Consider the following 20,575-nt stretch of genomic DNA (forward strand, 5'->3'; position numbering starts at 1 on the left):
TAATTTAAACTCTCCGGTGAAAAATGTTTTACCCCTTGTAAATATCTGTACTGACCAATATTCACAAGTGAAAGGTCATGGGAACGATTTCATTGTGTGTTACCTAGAAAGAAAATAAATGTAAATACCTGTAGAATGTGTGCGTGCTGTAGATGCTGTTGAACCTCATAAAAATAATTGAAGTTATAAAGTTATTAGGTGAGGGTATAATACAGAAAAATATATAAAGATGATAGTGATATTAAAACAGTCAAACTGAGGAATCATTTCTAGGCTAAACTTCCATTCCTATGAGGATTCTCTCAGTAAGATTGAGATCTCATCATTCTTGAAAAATACTAAGACTTTGAGGATAAATGCAAGCACAAGTTATGGCTAGAAGCTTCTGAAGTGAGTATGTGGGAGGATTACCTCTATATGAGAATAAACATATCAACTGGAAAAAAAATACAGCGATGGTAGCTATTCAAATTTCTGTCACAAGAGGAAATGGACTGAGGCCTTTAGTGATATACAAATGAATATGTACTTGCATGGGATCTAATCTAAAAGAAATTGAAATGTATTACAGAGCACAATGAAAAGGGGGTTATTGCAAATGAGTCACAACACCTGTGTAGAGGGGAAAAAAGGGAATAGAAAATTCTATGGTATGGATACCAAAAGCAAGTTCCTGACATCCAAATGTTAGAGCTGTAGAAAATATATAGATGGTGATTTCAGGGTTTGCTTTTTACTTGTGAGAATTTGCTTTTAGAAAAGAACACAGCTGTCTGAGGCATTTTTAACTTTCTTAGCTGACTTTTATTTCCAGTCCATTGCTGGGAACTAACTTAAGCCAATTTGGTCATTTGCAGTTGTGAGGAACTGTCTGGGCATATATTTCAGGGGCCTTCAGTGCTTGGAAGTAGATGGCACCAGTTCAGGGGTGGGGGCTGATCCCCCCAAATTTCCCAATTTAAGGTGTGCTGCAGAGAGAGAAGCCTCGGACTGAACTCTGGCATATATAGGGTTTGTAGCACAGAACTAAGTTTCGAAGTCTTAAAATCTGGCCTATAAGCTTGTAATCCCGACTCTGTCTTTTTAGGAACCTGACTAGTCCTCTGGCCACTTTCCTTTGAGGCAGGTATAGAAATATTTCATGGTAGAATTAAGCAAAGATTCTCATTGGTATTGCATAAAAGTACAAAAAGTTTCTCCTTTCTGTAAGCTATTTACCACAGGACTGGTCAAACCCAAAGTCTAAGGTGTCAAGGGGAAAATTACTGGGATACTTCAGACTGTATTTTCCTGTTTTGTTTCTTGAACAGTGGAGGTGCAAGTACAGCTATTTCTGTATTTCTAAGATATCATGAACAATATCATTTCATCATTGAACAATCATATTCAGTATTCATGATGCTAACCAACCAACCACTTATGGTGATAAGAGAAGTTAGCTAAGAGCTCAGGTAGCCAACTTAATAATGCAGGCTTCCATTAGAGTATATGAAATGCTTGTTAAACATCCCTAGCCTGTGTAGTCTCTACTGATGCACTTCAGAGGATAACCAGATAATGACTCCTAAGGTATAAAATGAGTATTTGCATGGATGTTATAGTAGACTGAAGTATTTCATAGGTATATTTTATAGGACCAGATGGCTTCACTGGTGACTTCCTCCAAATATTTCAAGAAAAATTAATATCAATCCTTCTCAGCCTCTTCCAAAAACAGAAGGAGTGGAAACCCTCATTTTATAAGGCCAGTTTTACCCTGATACCATAGCCAGATAAGGATACCACAAGAAAAGAAAATTACAGGACAATATCCGTGACACATAGATGCAAAAATCTTCAACAAAATGTTAGCAAGCTGAATTCAACAATACATTAGAAGTATATCCTACACCATGATCAAGTGAGATTTATTGAAGAATGCAAGGATGGTTGAACATCAAGTCAGTCATTATGATACACCACATTAACAAAATGAAGGCTAAGCATCATATGATCATCTCAGTAGATGGAGAAAAAGCATTTGACCAAAAACACTCTCATACTCCTAGCAGCATTTATCCACGGTAGCCAATGTATGGAAACAACTGAAGTGTCCGTAAAGGGATGAGCAAATCAAGAAAATGCAAGATATAAACACACATATATCTACACAGTCACATATGGATACACAAACACAATGGGAACTGTTCTGCCTTAAAAAAGAAGAAAATTCTGTTACTTGTGACAACATGGTTGAGCCTTGGGGGCATCATTTAAGTGAAATAAGCCAGACAGAGAAAGACAAACACTACATGGTAACAATAATATGTGGGATAAAAGAAAGTAGAACTTACAGAAACAGTAGAAAAGTGGTTGGTAAGGGGTAAGAGAAATAGGGAGAGAGACTGGTAGAAGGCTATAAACTTTCAATTACAAGATAAAGAAGGTCTGAGGACCTAGAGATTAACATGGTGACTATAGTTGACAATTGGAGAAGGAAATGGCAACCCACTCCAGTATTCTTGCCTGGAAAATTCCATGGACAGAGGAGCCTGGTGGGCTACAGTCCATGGGGTCACAAAGAGTCAGACACAATTGAGCAACTAACACGCACACATGGTTGATAATACTGTATTGTATAATTGAAATTTGCTAAGTAGAGCTTACATATTCTCACTAAAAAAAGTAAACATATGGGGTGAAGGATGTGTAACTGACTCAGTGGGGGGAATCCTTTCACAATGTCTGTTTTTAAATTGTCACATTATACATATCAAACATCTTACAGTTTTATTTGTCAATTATATATCAACAGAACTGAAAGGGTAAATTATAGATATTACACCCTTTTTTCTAATCATTTACTTGTCTTATTTCTTATCAGTCCTTTACTATGTTAATCTCTCATGAAATGAGGGAACTATAATAGGATCATTATAGGACGATTCCCCCGACTCCTTACAACAGTGTTCTTTGAGGCAACAACTCAAGTTTACTCCGGAGTATCTAAAGTTGTGGAGACTATTTTTTAAAAGAACAAAGCAACCAGCAGTTTCCAGACATTCACTTGGGCTCTCGAAAAAACCTGACATAAGACCACTGCCACAGAAAGCTGGATGGAGAGAGAATCTGTGCTAGATTTCTAGCAAAGGTGGAGATTACTGATCTGAGAATCTGAGCAATCCTCGCACTCCTCCAGGCTGCTAGGACGGATCCTTTCCCTTCGTAGAAAGTACTTGTGAACAAGCATATTTCTCTGATTTTGTTCCCAGGGTCTATTTTATGAGATAGGATTTCGGTTATTAAGGATTATCTGATTTATTTAAAATTCTCTAAATTTTCTATTTCACTCTGTATGTAGATAGAAATTTAGATTCTGTGAGTGTTTCACCAACTGCAAAAGCATTAGAAATGTAAATGCTTCATTTAGGTATTCCCACAGAAAATTTCAGATGATTAGGTTGTAGCTGTGGGCGTCAGAGTCACGTGGACAGCTTGTTGCAAACACAGGTTACCGAGCCCCACCCCGAGGCCTGAGTCCTCTGATTCCCAAGTCTGGATTAGATCCAAGAATTTGCATTTCTCACCAACTCCTATCTTTGAAAACCACCAGCCTCCTGTCGCCTGCCCCCCATGTGAAATTTAGATGGTACTGTGAGCATCCTTATTTAAGCCACAATAAATAACATAGGGGGAAAAGATGTCTTCAACTGTAAAATTGAAGAAAAGGAAATAGTGTGTTTTTTTTAATCAGCATTCTATATTATCTTCCAGTAAATAAGGCATATCTAGTGATACTTACTCAAAGTGTTTTATCCTGAGGCTAACCAGGTATGATTCAGATGCTTTGTTTTCTAACACACTTTTAAGACCTGATAGTATGCCAGTAATAAATGTAGAAATATAGCAAGTGTAGAAGTGAGGGAAATATTTATTAACTCAAATGAGCTTCCCCCTCCTCTGCCTTTGTTAAAATTACATATAAATGAAGTTTCTAAAATTGTCATGAATGAGAGGTAAGTTGGGTGTGAAAAACCAACTTGGAGGACAAAAAAGAAATATATTCATGTTTGGGGAGACAAGGTTGAGAGGAGAAATCTAAAAACTGTGTTTTAAGTGAAAATTCTGCATTGTAACTGAGGCTCGTTACTGAAGACACGCAATTTTAGAGCAGTTATTAGATTTGTAATTAGACTCTTGAATATAAAAAAATAAATGATCAGCCAGCTTATGCATTGTTGGAAAGCACTTAAGATCTTAGGATTCATCTCGAGTTGTTGAAGAGCCATAGTATATACAATTAACAGAGTAAAAGCACCTGTTAAATGAGAATATAAGGTTTCATATATTATTATGGTTTTTATGACATGAATTCTAAACTGCAATGTGGGAAAAATCGTATCTCATGAAAAATGGTTTTGTCAGATGCCTGATCTCAGAGTGTGAGAGATTTCATTAAGAGAACCGCTGAGCTTTGTGTATGTCATCAAGTGCAAGCCGTGTCTAGAAAAAAGAAAACCAAGACTTGTCCTCAGACGCTATCCCAATTGGCACCAGCTCCCCCAGTGCCCTCAAGTTCACAGTGACCTGGGAGAGAAGGCAGAGAACGAAAGGGGTGCTTCATAAGCACCTCCTTTGTGCTAGTGTATACACAGAGCACCACATCTGATGATCCTAGGGAGGATTTTCAGACCCGCCCGACTCCTGACAACCTGCTTGCCTCACTGAGCTTCGGTGACACGCGTCTCAGCCGAACTCAGGCACTCTTGATAGTAGCAGCCGAGTCACTAAAGAGAGGATGGAAACTTCCTGATTTAAATGAACTCTTAAGTCATTGAATACTTAAATAGAACTTTGCAAACTTACAGATTTCTCTTTGGGATCATGTGTAAACCGACCTTTTTACTCTTTTAAAAATGTTAAGCATGAACTCAAGTGAATGTATTTTATTTTAAATGGGAACAAAGTATTCAATATGACAAAATATTGTTTTCTTAAAAGTATCTTATGCACAGTTTTATGGAGCCTGGTGAATTACATAATAGGAGCCAGAAGATGAAAGTCTTGGTATTATCACAGAGATTTGATCTTTCATTTTTTATTTTTTACTGTCATAATGTGACTTGTGTAATAGAAAAGAATGAACTTCTCACTATACATGACGGTCATCAAAAACGTTCAGAAGGAGAGGGCCTGGTTTTAAGGAAGGCACACAGCAGTATTCTGTATGTCCGTCCGACGGGGTCCTGTGTACTCTGATTAGCAGGGAGGTTAATGTTGCTTTCCACTCTGTGGTGCTTCAGGCTGCTTTAATGTCACGGTTGGCTGCGCTCCTTTCTTTCATTGTCCAGGGTCTCAGTGTGATTCCTTGCTCACTCATCACCCTCCTGGTTCTGCCCTGCCCCCGTGTCTCCACAGATCATTTTGTGTTTCTCTCCGGTTGGTCACACGCTGAGAAGTAGAGCTCGGAAGTTCCCAGCCCTGGTTAACTGCACGGCTGTTGACTGGTTCCATGCCTGGCCCCAGGAGGCTCTGGTCACAGTCAGCAGGAGGTTCATGGAGGAAACCAAGGGAACTGAGGTATGCTGTGTCAGCCTCCAATCGCTCTCTCTCAAAACACTCGTGTACCCGCACACTCGGACCCAAATCCTCAGTAAATACTTTCAGAAACACACCTTAGAGCAGAAAGTTGTCCTTGTTCGTTTAAGATGATATCATCCTTGTGAGTTTACATTCTATGGAATATAGTGACTGATCTTTTAGTGTTCAGTTGAGATGTGTACACACATAGCACGTGATCAAGTTCTTACTCATCCACGGACTCACCAAAAGGCCAGGATCATCACTTACTTGAATCATAACAGGGCTTACTGGATATAAATCCTTTAAATCCACAACTAAAAACCTAAACAAAAAAGTAGCCACCCATAGCTACGCAATGCTTGATCTTAACAAAGTAAGGCAATTTTGTGATTTTTCTCATTTATGATATTGTTAGGTGAAAAATCAGCCCCTGTGGATTTAGTAATGATTAAGTCATATAATGTATCTGCTTTATTGTTCTATGGGTTTATGTTTTATAGATCATGTATATCATTTGCTCATGATGAAATTTCCACCTCCTGTTGCATTTTCAAATGGTTGCATGAAACAAATAAAACTTCATTCAGATTCAAAGAGAAAAAGAAATGTGGATATGAGGGAATCATTAGACCTCCTAGAAATTAAGTTATGTGTGAAGCAAGCATCTTTCTGATTAGGTAGTTTGGAAGGAGGGTGATTGTGAACATTTCCTAGGGAGTTTTGTCTTCCAATTCCATGGAGGCTTGAGGAGAAAGGGTGCCTAGAATAAGTCAGACAGGAAAAGGGATTCTCAGAGCCACAAACAAGACTGGGGATATGTAAGGAGTGAAGTCTGTTACCAGTTGAAACAGTGAACAGGGCAGCCTGCTGTAGCCTCCCTACTCCCAAAGGTGTAGCTGCTGCTTTTCCAAAGCCATCCTTTCACATTTTGCTCATGGTACATCTTCTGGTGGCCAGGTGATTAGAAATCTGGGCGTTTTTACTTATTTAATGAATTGTTTGTAATACAGCTAGCTTTACTGCATATTTATATACATAATATATAAAGCTTTATCTTATATGGTTTATTTTTTTCTAAAGTTTATTAACTCAGTCGTGTCCGACTCCTTGTAACTCCATGGACCACGCTCCTCGGTCCATGGGGTTTTCCAGGCAAGAGTGCTGGAGTGGGCTGCCAATTTCCTTCTCCAGAGGATCTTTCCGACCCAGGGATCGAACCTGGGTCTCCCGCACTGTAGGTAGACACTTTACTGTCTGAGCCACCAGGGAAGTCCTTATTAACTATTTAGTGCCAGAATGCCAGGAAAGAACTGTCACGCAACATATTAAAGACATATATGACAGAGTTAAGATATCTAAACACCTTCTCTCAATTTCTTGTCTTCACACACACACTTAAAACATTTCTATAAATAAATGAAAAACCTGAGCTCTTCTATTTCACTGTTTTTTTCCATAGCCAGAAATTTCTTTCTCTTGCCTGTCTCTATACTCACCCCTAACATTGAATGAACTTACCCAGACCTTTAAAACAACAACAGGATTTGGGGGGGTAAAGAGAGAGTAATATTACTGTGTGGTTCTGTTGTTTTTAAGTGATAGTCACTGTTTTCCACTGGTCAGGGAGCACCGCAAAGCCCCTCTTACACTGAGGGAAATATATGTAAATTTGTTCTCATGAACAAGAGTAGTAGTGTACCATCACAGGATTGATTGATTTCTGTCTGAAATGCTGTTCTCCCCATGATGTGTCTTCCTGAAGAGTCAAAGGAACCCCACTTAATGGAGACTAACACTTGCATTAAATCTACCAAAAATCTTTTATACTTTAAAATCCAGAAGACCATCATTAAATATGATCACAAATAATGGTCACAGCTATTAACACAAATGTCTTCAGCTAATGCTAGGCCCACCGCATTCCTGGAATTACGTAGGTCATTATTTTGTCTTCTGATGATTATAAGAGGGTTCAGAACACTGAATCACTAGAGGGAGAGAGCCAGCATGTGTCCTTTAGTAAGCAGAAATCTCTTTTATCCAGTTGTTTGATCAGGCTGGCTTGGTAAGGAAGAGTAAAGGACCAGTGTGCTTGGCTTCTTAATGTTCATTTCCCAAATAGGAGGAGACAGGGTTTACAAGTGTCTGGATAGTGCGTTAAGCCTCTTGCCTTTGCTGCTCTGATGCAGGTTTTCTCCTGCCCTTGAGGGAGACGGCTCTTCCTGAAGGAGCTTGAATACGCCAGTGACCATTGACATCTGCTGGATGAGGCGGGACTTGCATCACTTTAAGTCCAGAGGGCTCCTTGCAGGTCCTCAACTCTATTTGGTGGTATCGCGATGCCTCCTATAGGATGCTGAGTGCCAAATAAGAATTTAAAAAGCCCTTTCCCATTTCTGTGGCGCCGAATTATGCCTGGAAACAAATTAGCCAGATGATTTCATTCCAGTGCTGCGTGCCTATTTAACTTTCCCACCTTCCTAATTTGTTGCTCAGGAGCAATAATTATAATTCAGAGTGCAACGTGTCCATGTTCTAAAAATGTGTGGGGCCTTTTCAGTAGAGGTCAAAAACAGCTTTTACATTTTTTAAATGAATACTAATTTGATCAATTTCTTAGTTTTAATTTTGATCATTGAGACTGAGAGTTATCAGCATAATTTAGGTACTTCTTAATTATTGACCTCATTTGCTGAGTGTAAGGTACTTATACAAGGTGACCCTCCCCTCCTTTAGCCACAGAGAAAGGAGTCATTAAAGGCAAGTGGTTTTGTGTGCATTGACATATAATTTTCAGTCCGTACACACTCAGAACCCAGGGGTGTTGGCTGATTGCTTCTAAGTAAATGTTTGTGCTACTTTCCTGTTACCTGGCATTGAACTAAAATGACAGCTGACAGAAAGACCAAAATAGCTTGACACTTGAGTATCACCAGCTATTTACCTGATGACTTTGTGTCAATAAACACGCCTCACAGGACCCTTGGAAATGGGGACGGGACGACACGGTATATGGAGGGAGGGGAGACCCTCTGGCTGTGCCTGGGGATCAGTTTGAAAATGATAATTGGGAGCAGGGCTTATTGAGAAGTCTATGGGTCCCAGTTAGGAAAATTCAGGGGAAAAGGCAAGAGAAACAGGTGTTAAAAGATAAGTGATGCTTTTGGTTTTTCAAGTCAAAATGAATAATTGACATACTTGAAAGCAAGACTTGATGAAAAGAGAGATTATTGAATGGAAGTGAGATGATGAGCTCTCTGAGGAGTGAAGTTTGCTCTGAAAGGAGTAGAAAAGAGGATGTCAGCAAGATGGAGATCATCCTTTTCAGGCATGTCCTCCAACTGGCAAGGAAAAAGGCTCTGTCCCTTTGCTGAGATACTGCAAAATAGTTACCCTAGCTCAGTATCATCAGCTTTGTCAAGAAAATGACTTTATTTCACATTCTGTCATCTCTTCCATGTAGAACTTGTTGAAGATTTGGCAACATCAGAATGGCATATTTTCCTGCCATCTTCCAAACTGGTCATGGGAAAATGTCCACCCAAGGAGGAAAACACTATGTTGTTGTTGTTGTCCAGTGGCTCAGTCGTGTCCGACTCTGCGACGGTCTGCAGCACGCCAGGCTTAACTGTCCTTCACCATTTCCCAGAGCTTGCTCAAACTCATGTCCATTGAGTCGGTGATGCCATCCAACCTCTGTCTCCCCCTTCTTCTCCTGCCTTCAATCTTTCCCAGTATCAGGGTCCTTTCCAACAAGTCAGCTCTTTACATCAGGTGGCCAAAAGTATCGGAGCCTCAGCATCAGTCCTTCCAATGAATATTCAGAGTTGATTTCCTTTAGGATGGACTAGTTTGATCTCCTTGCAGTCTAGGGGACTCTCAAGAGTCTTCTGCAAAACCACAGTTCAAAAGCATCAGTTCTTCAATGATCAGCCTTCTTAATAGTCCTATTCTCATATCCATACATGACTACTAGAAAAACCATAGCTTTGACTAGGTAGACCTCTGTTGGTAGAGTAATGTCTCTGCTTTTTAATATGTTGTCTAGGTTTGTCATAGCTTTTCTTCCAAAGAGAAAGTATCTTTTAATTTCATGGCTTGCAGTCACCATCTACAGTGATTTTGGAGCCCAAGAAAATAAAGTTTCTCACTGTTTATCATTGTTACCCCATCTATCTGCCATGAAGTGATGGGACCAGATGCCATGATCTTAGTTTTTTGAATGCAGAGTTTTAAGCCAGCTTTTTCACTCTCCTCTCTCACTTTCATCAAGAGGCTTTTTATTTCTCTTCGCTTTCTGCCATAAGAGTGGTGTTACCTGCATATCTCAGGTTATTGATATTTCTCTAGGCAATCTTGATTCCAGCTTGTGCTTCATCCAGCCCAGCATGTCTCATGATGTACTCTGCACATAAGTTAAATAAGCAGGGTGACAATATACAGCTTTGATGTACTCCTTTCCCGATTTGGAACCAGACTACTGTTCCATGTCCAGTCCTAACTGTTCCTTCCTGACCTGCAACAGATTTCTCAGGAGGCAGGTCAGGTGGTCTGGTATTCCAATCTCTTGAAGAATTTTCCACAGTTTGTTGTGATCCACACAGTCAAAGATGTTAGCATAGTCAGTGAAGCAGAAGTAGATGTTTCTCTGGAATTCTCTTGCATTTTCTTGATCCAACAGATGTTGGCAATTTGATCTCTAGTTCCTCTACATTTTATAAATCCAGCTTGCACATCTGGAAGTTCTTGGTTCACGTACTATTGAAGCCTAGCTTGGAGAATTTTGAGCATGAACTTGCTAGCATGTGAAATGAACGTAGTTGTACGGCAGCTTGAACATTCTTTGGCATTGCCCTTCTTTGGGATTGGAATGAAAACTGACCTTTTCCAGTTCTGTGGCCACTGCTGAGTTTTCCAAATTTATCAGAATATTGAGTGAGTCAAGATGGCTGAGTAGAAAGATGTGCACTCATCTTCTGTGAAAACACCAAAATCGCAACTAGCTGCTCAACAACCATCAACAGAAGAATGTTGGATCCCACCAAAAAAGATACCCCATGTCCAAGGGCAAAGGAGAAGCCCCAACAAGATGATAGGAGGGGTGAGGGGCATAATCACTTTAAAATCAAACCTCATACCCACCAGAGATGCTTGAAGTGCAGAAATAAAACCTTGTGCACACCAAGACCCAAGGAAAGGAGCAGTGATATCCACAAGAGACTGAGCCAGACCTGTCTTTGAGTGTCTCCTATTCAGGCAAGACTCAGCACTGACCTGCTTCAGGGACAGGCACTCGGGCTGCAGCAGTCCTGGGAGGCGCAGCATGCTGGCGTGAGTCTTTTGGAGGAGGTCACCATTACCCTACCATAGTTTGATTTTCGGCCAAACTACAGGGAGGGAACACAGCCCCACCCATCAGCAGCAAGTATGATTAAAGATTTACTGAACATGGCCTTGCCCACCAGAGCAAGACCCAGTTCTTCCCACAGCCAGTCTCTCCCATCAGAAGGCTTCCACAAATTTCTTATACTCATCCATCAGAGGGGAGACAGAATGACAAGCATAACCACAGGACAGTAACCAATCTGATCACATGGATCACAGCCTTGTCTAACACAATGAAACTATGAGCTATGCCGCACAGGGACCCAGGACAGATGGGTCACGGTGGAGAGTTTTGACAAACCATGATCCACTGGAGAAGGGAATGGCAAACCTCTTCCATATTCTTGCCTGGAGAACCCCATGAACAGTATGGAAAGGCAAAAAGACAGGACACTGAAAGATGAACTCTCCAGGTTGGAAGGTGCCCCATATGCTACTGAAGATCAGTGGAGAAATAACTCCAGAAGGAATGAAAAGGCTCAGCCAAAGTGGAAACAATGCCCATTGTTATTGTGTGGATGTGTCTGATGGTGAAAGTAAAGTCCGATGCTGTAAAGAACACTATCGCATAGGCACCTCAAGTGTTAGGTCCATGAATCAAGGTACATTGAAAGTGGTCAAACAGGAGATGGCAACAATGAACATCGACATTTTAGGAATCAGTGAACTAAAATGGACTGGTATTGGGGAATTTAATTCAGATGACCATTTTGTCTACTACTGTGGGCAAGAATCCCTTAGAAGAAATGTAATAATCCTCATTGTCAACAAAGGAGTCCAAAATGCAGTACTTGGGTGCAATCTCAAAAATGAAAGAATGATCTTGGTTTGTTTCCAAGGCAAACCATTCAATATCACAGTAATTCAAGTCTATGCCCAACAACTAATGCCAAAGAAGCTGAAGTTGAACAAATCTATGAAGATCTACAAGATCTTCTAGAACTAACACCAAAGAAAGATGTCCTTTTCATCATAGGGGACTGGAATGCAAAAGTAGGAAGTAAAGAGATATCTGAAGTAACAGGCAAGTTGAGCCTTGGCATGCAAAATGAAGCAGGGCAAAGGCTAACAGAGTTTTGCCAAGAGAACACACTGGTCATAGCAAACACCCTCTTCCAACAACACAAGCGATGCCTCTACACTTGAACATCACCAGATGGTCAATAGCGAGATCAGATGGATTATATTCTTTGTGTGTGAAGATGGAGAAGTTCTATACAGTCAGCAAAAACAAGACCAGGAGCTGACTGTGGCTCAGATCATGAACTCCTTATTGCCAAATTCAGACTTAAATTGAAGAAAGTAGGGACAACCACTAGGCCATTCAGGTATGAACTAAATCAAATCCCTTACAATTGTACAGTGTAAGTGACAAACAGATTCAAAGGATTAGATCTGATAGAGTGCCTGAAGAACTGTGGGCACAGTTTCATAACATTGCACAGGAGGCAGTGATCGAGACCATCCCCAAGAGAAAGAAATCGAAGAAGGCAAAAGGCTGTCTGAGTAGGCCGTACAAATAGCTGAGAGAAAGAGAGACCTGAAAGGCAAAGGAGAAGAGGAAAGATATACACATGTGAATGCAGAGGTCCAAAGAATAGCAAGGAGAGATAAGAAAGCATTCCTGAGTGAACATTGCAGAGAAATAGAGGAAAACAGTAGAATGGGAAAGACTAGAGATCTCTTTAAGAAAATTAGAGATACCAAGGGAACATTTCATGCAAAGATGGGCACAATGAAGGACAGAAACTGTATGGACCTAACAGAAGCAGAAGATATTAAGAAGAGGTGGCAAGAATACACAGAACTAGACAAAAAAGATCTTAATGACCCAGATAATCACGATGGTGTGATCACTCACCTAGAGGCAGACATCCTGGAGTGTGAAGTCAAATGGGCCTTAGGAAGAATCAGTACGAACAAAGCTAGTGGAGCTGATGGAATTCCAGCTGGGCTATTTCAAATCCTAAAAGACGATGCTGTTAAAGTGCTGCACTCAGAATGCCGACAAAGTTACTATACTTCTGTATATCAAAGACTGACTTTGTGACTGGTTTCTAGCTTCCTTTTAAAATGTTAGACCAAGCATAAAGCCTAGTAAATACTGTTTTGCTAGTGACAGGTACATTAGCAGCATTTCTGTTCACAATTTTTAGCACAGTTCTTCCTTTGAAATAAAGTGAGGATTATTAAGTATGAATTTCAAAAGTAGAAAGATAACCCTGTGCAAGAGAAATTCTGTGAATTTGTGAAAAATATCCTTTTTCTGAGGAATAGTGGTATGATTTTAAAAGATCAAGACAAAAGCAAATATAACCAAATTCTTACTCAATCTGCCTAAATCTCATACCAGCTTAAGCCTGTCTTCAAACAGATGAGAGGAGGCCCAGTGGTGGTTAATATACTCCCCATTCTTGAGCTCCCTTTCTCCTCTGCACGTGTGCACTAATATACTACACACCATACATTTCTTGCTCTGTGCATGTTAATTAAGTTTACAGTAGAATTGCAAAAAGCAATAGAATGCTGCTTTCCAGGGTTTTTGCAAACTTACGTATGAGAACTTAGGAATCCCCTCTTCCTGGAAAGGAGGGTCCAATTTTCACAGCTGCCCAGGAACTTGGACTTGCTATTAAGTTGAAAGTTTAGCTGAATCACACAGGAGCATCAGTCCCTCCTAGCTATAGTTTTGTGGCTTTCCTCTTCACTGGTCTTGCCAGAACCATCTCCTCCCTTGTCTTCTTTCTCTGAGAGATGTTTAGCTGACATGGCTTCCATCTTACCTCCTCACACCCTCAGACCTCAATTGCTTCTTTGTTTTAATATTCTGTCAGTGAACCTTGGAAGGCTCCTTCAAGGATTAAAAACTCATCTGGAAGATTACTAGCTTGTGCTGGGCTTCAACTTGCCTTTAACCCAGGCTTGGTCTCTAAACTTAAAGACAAAAATGAAAACACAAACATGCTAACAGTAGAATGGACCATTGCACAAATGTTTGCCTCTTCCAAAGGAGGACTTGAAAGGAAGAGAAGAAGCAGAGTCAAAAGGAGTGAGGAATGTCTAGCTTTTGATTTTGTGGCAGGAGGAATAACTTGCCCAATTTGACAGAAGTGAAACTCTCACCAGGTCTCAGGATTCAAACCCAATGTCCCTCGCTGCCTCCACAATGTTTTCCTGAGAGTCTATTAGCACTACGAGATCATCAGCAGAGGAGCTCAAATATTTTTGTGCCACTTTGTGCATTATTCAGTTTGTGTTATTTAATAAACCAACCTTACAACCACAGTTTCTAATAGATTGACCAGCTCCCAAAAGAACTAAAAAGTACAAATAATAGCTTTGGAATTACTGAAAATCAATAACTTCACAATTATTAAAAATAAATATGTCCAGTTTTTATATATTAATTATACTTCAGTAAAGCTGTGAAAAATTAATATAGAAATATTTTCTGAGGAAAACTATCAAGATGGATGATAGATATATGACATTATTATATGTTACAAAATTATCCCAAGTTAAACTTGAAAGGAAAAGTTTTTTTCTTTCATCTGCCCTTGTTGGCCCCTCCTAGCTCCCTTCCTTGAATTCAATACTTCTGGAACTGAATTTTAGGACTGAATGTAAATAGTCTTTGCTGGTCTTGGGAATGTGTGAAATCTTATGCAGCACTTACAGGGTTTGATTTCATTCTGGCTTCCAGGCATTGGTTTTCATCCCAATTTTGCAGTCGTTTTCAATAGCAGTGATGTGCTGGACATTTGCTCTAAGAGTCAGGTGGCTGGGGTGCTTGGTGATTCTGACTGCCTGAGAACCAGGACACCAAGCAGCAGAGATCTGTGATTCTGTGTTTACAGAGAGCCAACCAGGAGGGTAGAAATTAAACACTTTTTATTAATGAGAGGAAAAAACAGTTTCTTCTTTGCATTTGACTCTGCATTGGATCCAGCATTGTTTTCCAAGGCATCTTAGTGGGGAAACCTTGCGTTTATAATCATTGGATACTGGCACTTTGCTTCTTTTTATTTTTGCCTTCACCATGATTGGCTGCGAGATGACTGCAAATGAGATCAACCAGTTTTCATTAAGGGGCCATATGTAGCAGGAATGATGTTCTTCACTCCATCCTCTAAAAGTGAAAAATACAGCATAGCATCACCATTGCTGTAGCTGCACCAGGAGCCCTCTCCTCCCAGCTCCCCCTGCCCCCCAAAAGAAAATTAGAGATAAATGAATGGCAGAATAAATAATTTATGCTAATGAAATTACTGCAATTAGTAGTTCTACAATGACCCTTTTAAAAGCCACAGCTGTTAATGTCAGGAAGTGCTGTCACTACTGACCTTATCATAAGAGAAAGTGACAAATTGAGAATGCAGGGAAGACCAGTCATCAAAGAGGTCTGTTCTGGAACGATTAGAGTTTTCTGAAAAACAGTGTGAATTACAACCAGCTGCTCCCTGGCTCTGCAAGTCTCCCATGCTGTGCCATTTTGTTAAGCCCGATAACAATAGTTATTTTGCCCCATTGAGACAAGTTGTCTCGGGCCTCTTCCAGCTCTACCGGAAACCACTTCTTCCATCTCGGATTTACAAATGAAACTGTTGTTAAAGAGAGCTGTTCATGGGCAGCCGAGGAGCTTCCTCATAAGTATCATGGTTGGGTAGAGGCCAGATTTTTTTTTTTTTTCCTTTGCTGCAAGGAGATTGCACTTGGCTGGGGACATATTTATCTATTTTAGAAAGATACATGCTGGCTTTGAGTTTTGTTAAAACAAGACAGGACACGAGTGAATTTCTGCCCATATTTATATTGCAGTCAGATTCTTGAAAAAATGAAATCCCCGCAGGGATGTGAGTTATATGGCATTACTTCCTTAGAAATTTATATTCTGAATTCACTATTTGGTGATACACGTATGTCTTAGATCGAGTGGAAACAAAGAATATTCAAATTGTGTATCATTCTGTATTTAACTTTTGCTTTAAAAACGTTTTAGTAACTAGCACAGTGGATTTTTCATATGCAGAACAATCTATACATATTTTAAACCCACTCAGGCGTTTTCCGTGAGGTTGGAAAGTGGAGTGTGTGGACTTCGCTCTGGAGGCGTTCTTCTCCAGCAAGAATCGGCCTGTCTCTCCTCGCACCCCTGGCTGTGATGTTAATGACACAGCTTTGAAACGTTTAACTGCACCACCAGCCACTTGTGCGCAATTTCCCCAAAGATGTCTGAGTGTTATTGACAACACTTTGGTAAATTATGTGTGACTTTCCTAAGAGTTGGTGTAGCTCATTTAATTCATATTAATTGATTTTTAGGCTTCCCTTGATTAATTGAACCTGGTTCATCTTGTACAGAATGCAATAAATAATCATTAAAATGAGGGAGATGTGACTCCACAAATTAAAAAGTTAACTACTTCAGAAGTCGTAGAGGACAAAACCAGAAAGAATGTCTAGTGGGGAGTTCTCCAGCGACTCTTCAAAGGAGAGTTGCTCCTTTTTCCTTTGTTTTTTTTTTTTTCCAAATGAGAATGGGTGTATTGTTCTCCCACAAACAGTGACTTTTATACCTTACCCTCTAGGTTTTATTTCAACATAAATTCTTGTAAAACTGTGTATTTCTCAGCTTAAGCTATATGTGTGTTTTTTGTTTGTTTTTTTTTCTCCCCAGTGACTGCAGAGTTGTTGGTTTTCTTTGGCTAAAGCTTAGCTTGAAAGTGACACCAAAAATACTTCCCATGTCTCAGTTTCTGCATTTTCTCTATCACACACTTGATAAAAATCAAGTTGTAAAAAGCAGCGCTTGTGTTGCATCTTGGCTTTTGGGTTTGGTATGTGGACCACAGGTGAATCCTTTGCCCTGCTTGGCAAGAAGAGGTGACTAAACTGAATACTTCCTTGTCATCTCTCTAAACCTGTGGATGTCTCTGAAAGACTTTAAGTTTTCCTAGATCTACTGTAAGTGGTGCTGGCTTTTAGAAAATAAATACTGTATAATGTTGCTGATTTTTCTTCTTTTTTTAAAGTTGGCATTTTTGTTTTTACTTGAGAGAATTTCATATGAATTGCAATATGTATGTTTTCAGCCCCTGGATAAAGACTCTATTAGCCTTTTCATGGCCCACGTTCACACTAGTGTACATGAAATGAGTACCAGGTATTACCAGAATGAGAAAAGACACAACTATACAACCCCAAAGAGTTTTCTGGAACAAATATCACTGTTTAAGAACCTGTTGAAAAAGAAACAAGAAGCAGTGTCCCAGAAGAAAGAGCACTTGGTGAATGGTGTCCAGAAGCTGAGAACCACAGCCTCTCAGGTATGACGAGGGTATGTTGTTACTCGGTGATACCTGTGCTCTTAACGTTGAAAAATAGTTTACTTTTGAAGCAGCTTTTTAACCCACTTGTGTAAGATGCCTGGTCCTAAAATCTGTAGATAATGATACAGAGAACACACAGTTCCCGCGCTCCTAAACCAGGAACGGTGTCGGCCACTTGCGCTGTCACGGCTGGTTGGCTGGCCCGGCTCCGTGCTGGGCGGTGTAGAGATGGTGAATGGGATGAGCACAGCTGGCTTCCTGTCATCTCCCGGTGCTCTGGGCTTGTTGTCAGATTGGTCTCAGGTTCTCTACCCCGAGTGAAGGCGTCATTTCTTGGCTGGTGCTGTGATAAGGGTTGCTGTGACTGGGATCCCTAAGTACAGCAGTTTCCTCTGACCTAACTGATCCGCTCCTTTTAGCCACCAGTTTTCTTAGATGAGAGTATCCAGTCTTCATCCCCAGCCACACGGCCTCCACTGCCTTGAAGGGCCGCGCCTCTAATCTCCCTTAGTCAATCCGCACAGGGTGTTAGTTGTGGGTCTGTACACATATCATCTGATTCCATGGTTAAAAACCCAGTATATGAAGTAGGTGTTGCTACTGTGAATTTACACATGAGGCTCAAAGAATTGAAGGCCACAGAGCCCGTGAATTTGGAGTTTGAGCCCAGATCTATATAAAGCCCATGACTCCAAGCTGCCTCTGTTCAGTTCAGTCACTTAGTCATGTCCAACTCTTTGCAACTCCATGGGCTGCAGCACGCCCGGCCTCCCTGTCCATCACCGACTCCTGGAGCCTCTCTGTAACTGCTTAAAAATTAGAATGTGAGGAGACAAATACTTTGGTGAAGGGCCAGCCAGGCCGTAGAGCTAGAAGGGGAAAATACAGTTCTCACTGGTGCTCACCTCAGGGCAAGAAACTCCAGTGACCTTTACAGCGTATTTTCATTAGATTGTATGCCCATATGCTTTTCAAGAGATTGAGCTAGTTCTCTCCCCAAGGATGCTGGTGGACTGTCTGTGCCTAGGCTGGAAATAAGGTAGAACCTGATTGGGGGAGCGTATGTTGGCACCTTTCACCCTGAAGGACTCTCGGGCCACGTCCTTCAAACATTCTAAAGGCCAGGCACCCATTGCTTCTATGCCCCTTCGTTTCATACACCAAGGAATGGCTCTTCAGTGACACATTGTGATCATTTCTGAACAGTGAGTAAATGGACCATGATTGGGAAAGAGAAACCGGAGTGAGAGGTTCCCAGGACAGTTTCCAAGACTGAGTGATGCAAAGAGTGTGTATGTATGTGGGTGCACTCAGTCATGTCCGACTTTTGTGACCCTATGGGCAGTAGCTTGCCAGGCTCCTTTGTCCAAGGGATTCTCCAGGTAAGAATTCCTGGATCTTCCCGACCCAGGGATTGAACATGCACCTCCTGCCTTAGTAGTCAGGTTCTTTACCCCCGAGCCACCTGGGACACCCAATGCAAATAATAGTTGCCAGAAAACTCCCAAAGAATGTATTTTTATTTGTGCATCTTTCTGTCCCTTTAAACAATGTCTTGCTTTGGTCTCCCTTTTTATATACATTTTATCTTACTTTTTTGCTGCCTTTCTCTTTCATTTGTCTTCTCTCTCTCCTCCTCTCTAATTCCACCTCACTTGAATCAAGACCCTTTTCCCTAGTAAAGACTTTGCTAGGAGTCCTATGAAGCTAAAGGTGAAGGAGATCTGGGTCCCAGAGCATTTAATGTCCCACTGAATGTTGAGGAGCCTGTTGAGTTTGCCCCAGGAAATGTAACAGTATTGGCTAAGCTGAACTGCAGTACTGAGTGGGGCTGGTGCTGCACTCAGAGAGTTTATTTCCCTAGTAACAGAGATAAAAGCATGGGGAGTAGCCTCCTGGTTCTTCTCAGTGATGGCAGCATCTCAGTCATAGAGAAAAAGAAAAGGAAAGAATCTGTGGTTTCCTAACAGTCATCTCAGTTGTGTGTTTATAATTTGGGGGTTGAGGAGAGGAAGAAAGAAAGGGACCAGTGATTAATGGTGACTACCAAGTTCATGACTGTGTGGAGCCCCCTTATTCCCCCTCAGCTAGAAGCAACAGGCAGAAAGTCTGAGAAGATACACAAGGTCTTAATGGAAGGACTATTAAAGATTCCTTTCCATCAGGTGTTTGTGTATGTCATGCTCTTAACATCAGAAGAGTGGTTTGAATATTTAATAGCACTTTAGTGTTAGTTGCTTAGTCGTATCTGACTCTTTGCGACCCCATAGACTGTAGCCTGCCAAGCTCCTTTGTCCATGGAATTCTCCAGGCAAGAATACCGGAGTGGTTGCCCGTCCCTTCTCCAGGGAATCTTCCCAACTCAGGGATCGAACCCAAGTCTCCCACATTGCAGGTGGATTCTATACACCTTAAGAGTTTTAAAAATCATTTGATTATGGAGAGGGAGCATAGTGTCTTCTGTGAATAGCTGAAAAGCCTGATAGTGTAAGATCAGGTTGTGTGCAGGGCAAGAGGTCTTCATGTGGCAGCAGCCCACAGAGCCAGATAGCCATGCCGGCTGAAGTACGCCCGACCCGTAGTGCTCTTCATGCATTGCGATAAAGCCCTAAGCCCCTTGATAGCCATGTATGCCCTCTGCAGATTTAGCATAGGTCATATGGAGAGCCCTAGTCACTTCTCTTCATCAGTAAGACCTTGCCTCCGGGGTTTGAGTGGCTTTGGACATTTCAGACCTAACAGCTTCCTTACAGACCGAAATCAGTGCTTGAAATTATTTTCCTTTAATCTCTTGGATGATGCTTTTGATTAGTGACTAGTGCCATGTGACTAGTTTCACTTGGCTGAAAAGGAGAGAGAAGCAAACGTCACTGTGTGGCACGAGCCTGAGTTCATAGAGAGGCTAAAAAATCAGTCTTAGCTTAAACTCTAATAACACAGGTAGCGGTCACAGTATCAGCCATACCTCTAAGGCAGAGTGTAAATAACTGGTGTTGAAGAAGAGGTTGTAAGGGTCCTTGCATATAGCAGTGGAATGTTGCTCACATGATGAAACCCCTGAAGTGCTTTTAGCAATGGAATCAAAATAAATGGGTGTGATTATTCTTTTTTATGATTAAAAAAAAAACAGTAATATTTGTACCCCACAGGACCAGAAAAGCAGGGTGCTCTTGTGACACGTGCTCAGGTGGGGATGGCTGGGGGTGCTTCCTTGACTGTACAGACTGAGTTGAGAAGATAAATGTCTAGTTGGTGCTGACATAAATTAATGACATTTTCCACAAAACCATGGAAAACTT

General features: G+C 40.9%; 1 protein-coding gene across 1 annotated transcript in view; it reads left to right on the forward strand.

Annotated features, from left to right (window-relative positions):
* The window catches only part of DNAH11 (dynein axonemal heavy chain 11), a 350,658-nt gene that overhangs the window by 194,091 nt on the left and 135,992 nt on the right, over window positions 1-20,575 (forward strand). The window contains exons 55-56 of the mRNA XM_043872240.1: window positions 5,398-5,559; window positions 17,040-17,273. Coding sequence (XP_043728175.1) covers window positions 5,398-5,559; window positions 17,040-17,273 — 396 coding nt within the window. The remainder of the gene's footprint in view (window positions 1-5,397; window positions 5,560-17,039; window positions 17,274-20,575) is intronic.

Source organism: Cervus elaphus, chromosome 18 (assembly GCF_910594005.1).
Source record: "Cervus elaphus chromosome 18, mCerEla1.1, whole genome shotgun sequence".
Lineage (NCBI taxonomy): Eukaryota > Metazoa > Chordata > Mammalia > Artiodactyla > Cervidae > Cervus > Cervus elaphus.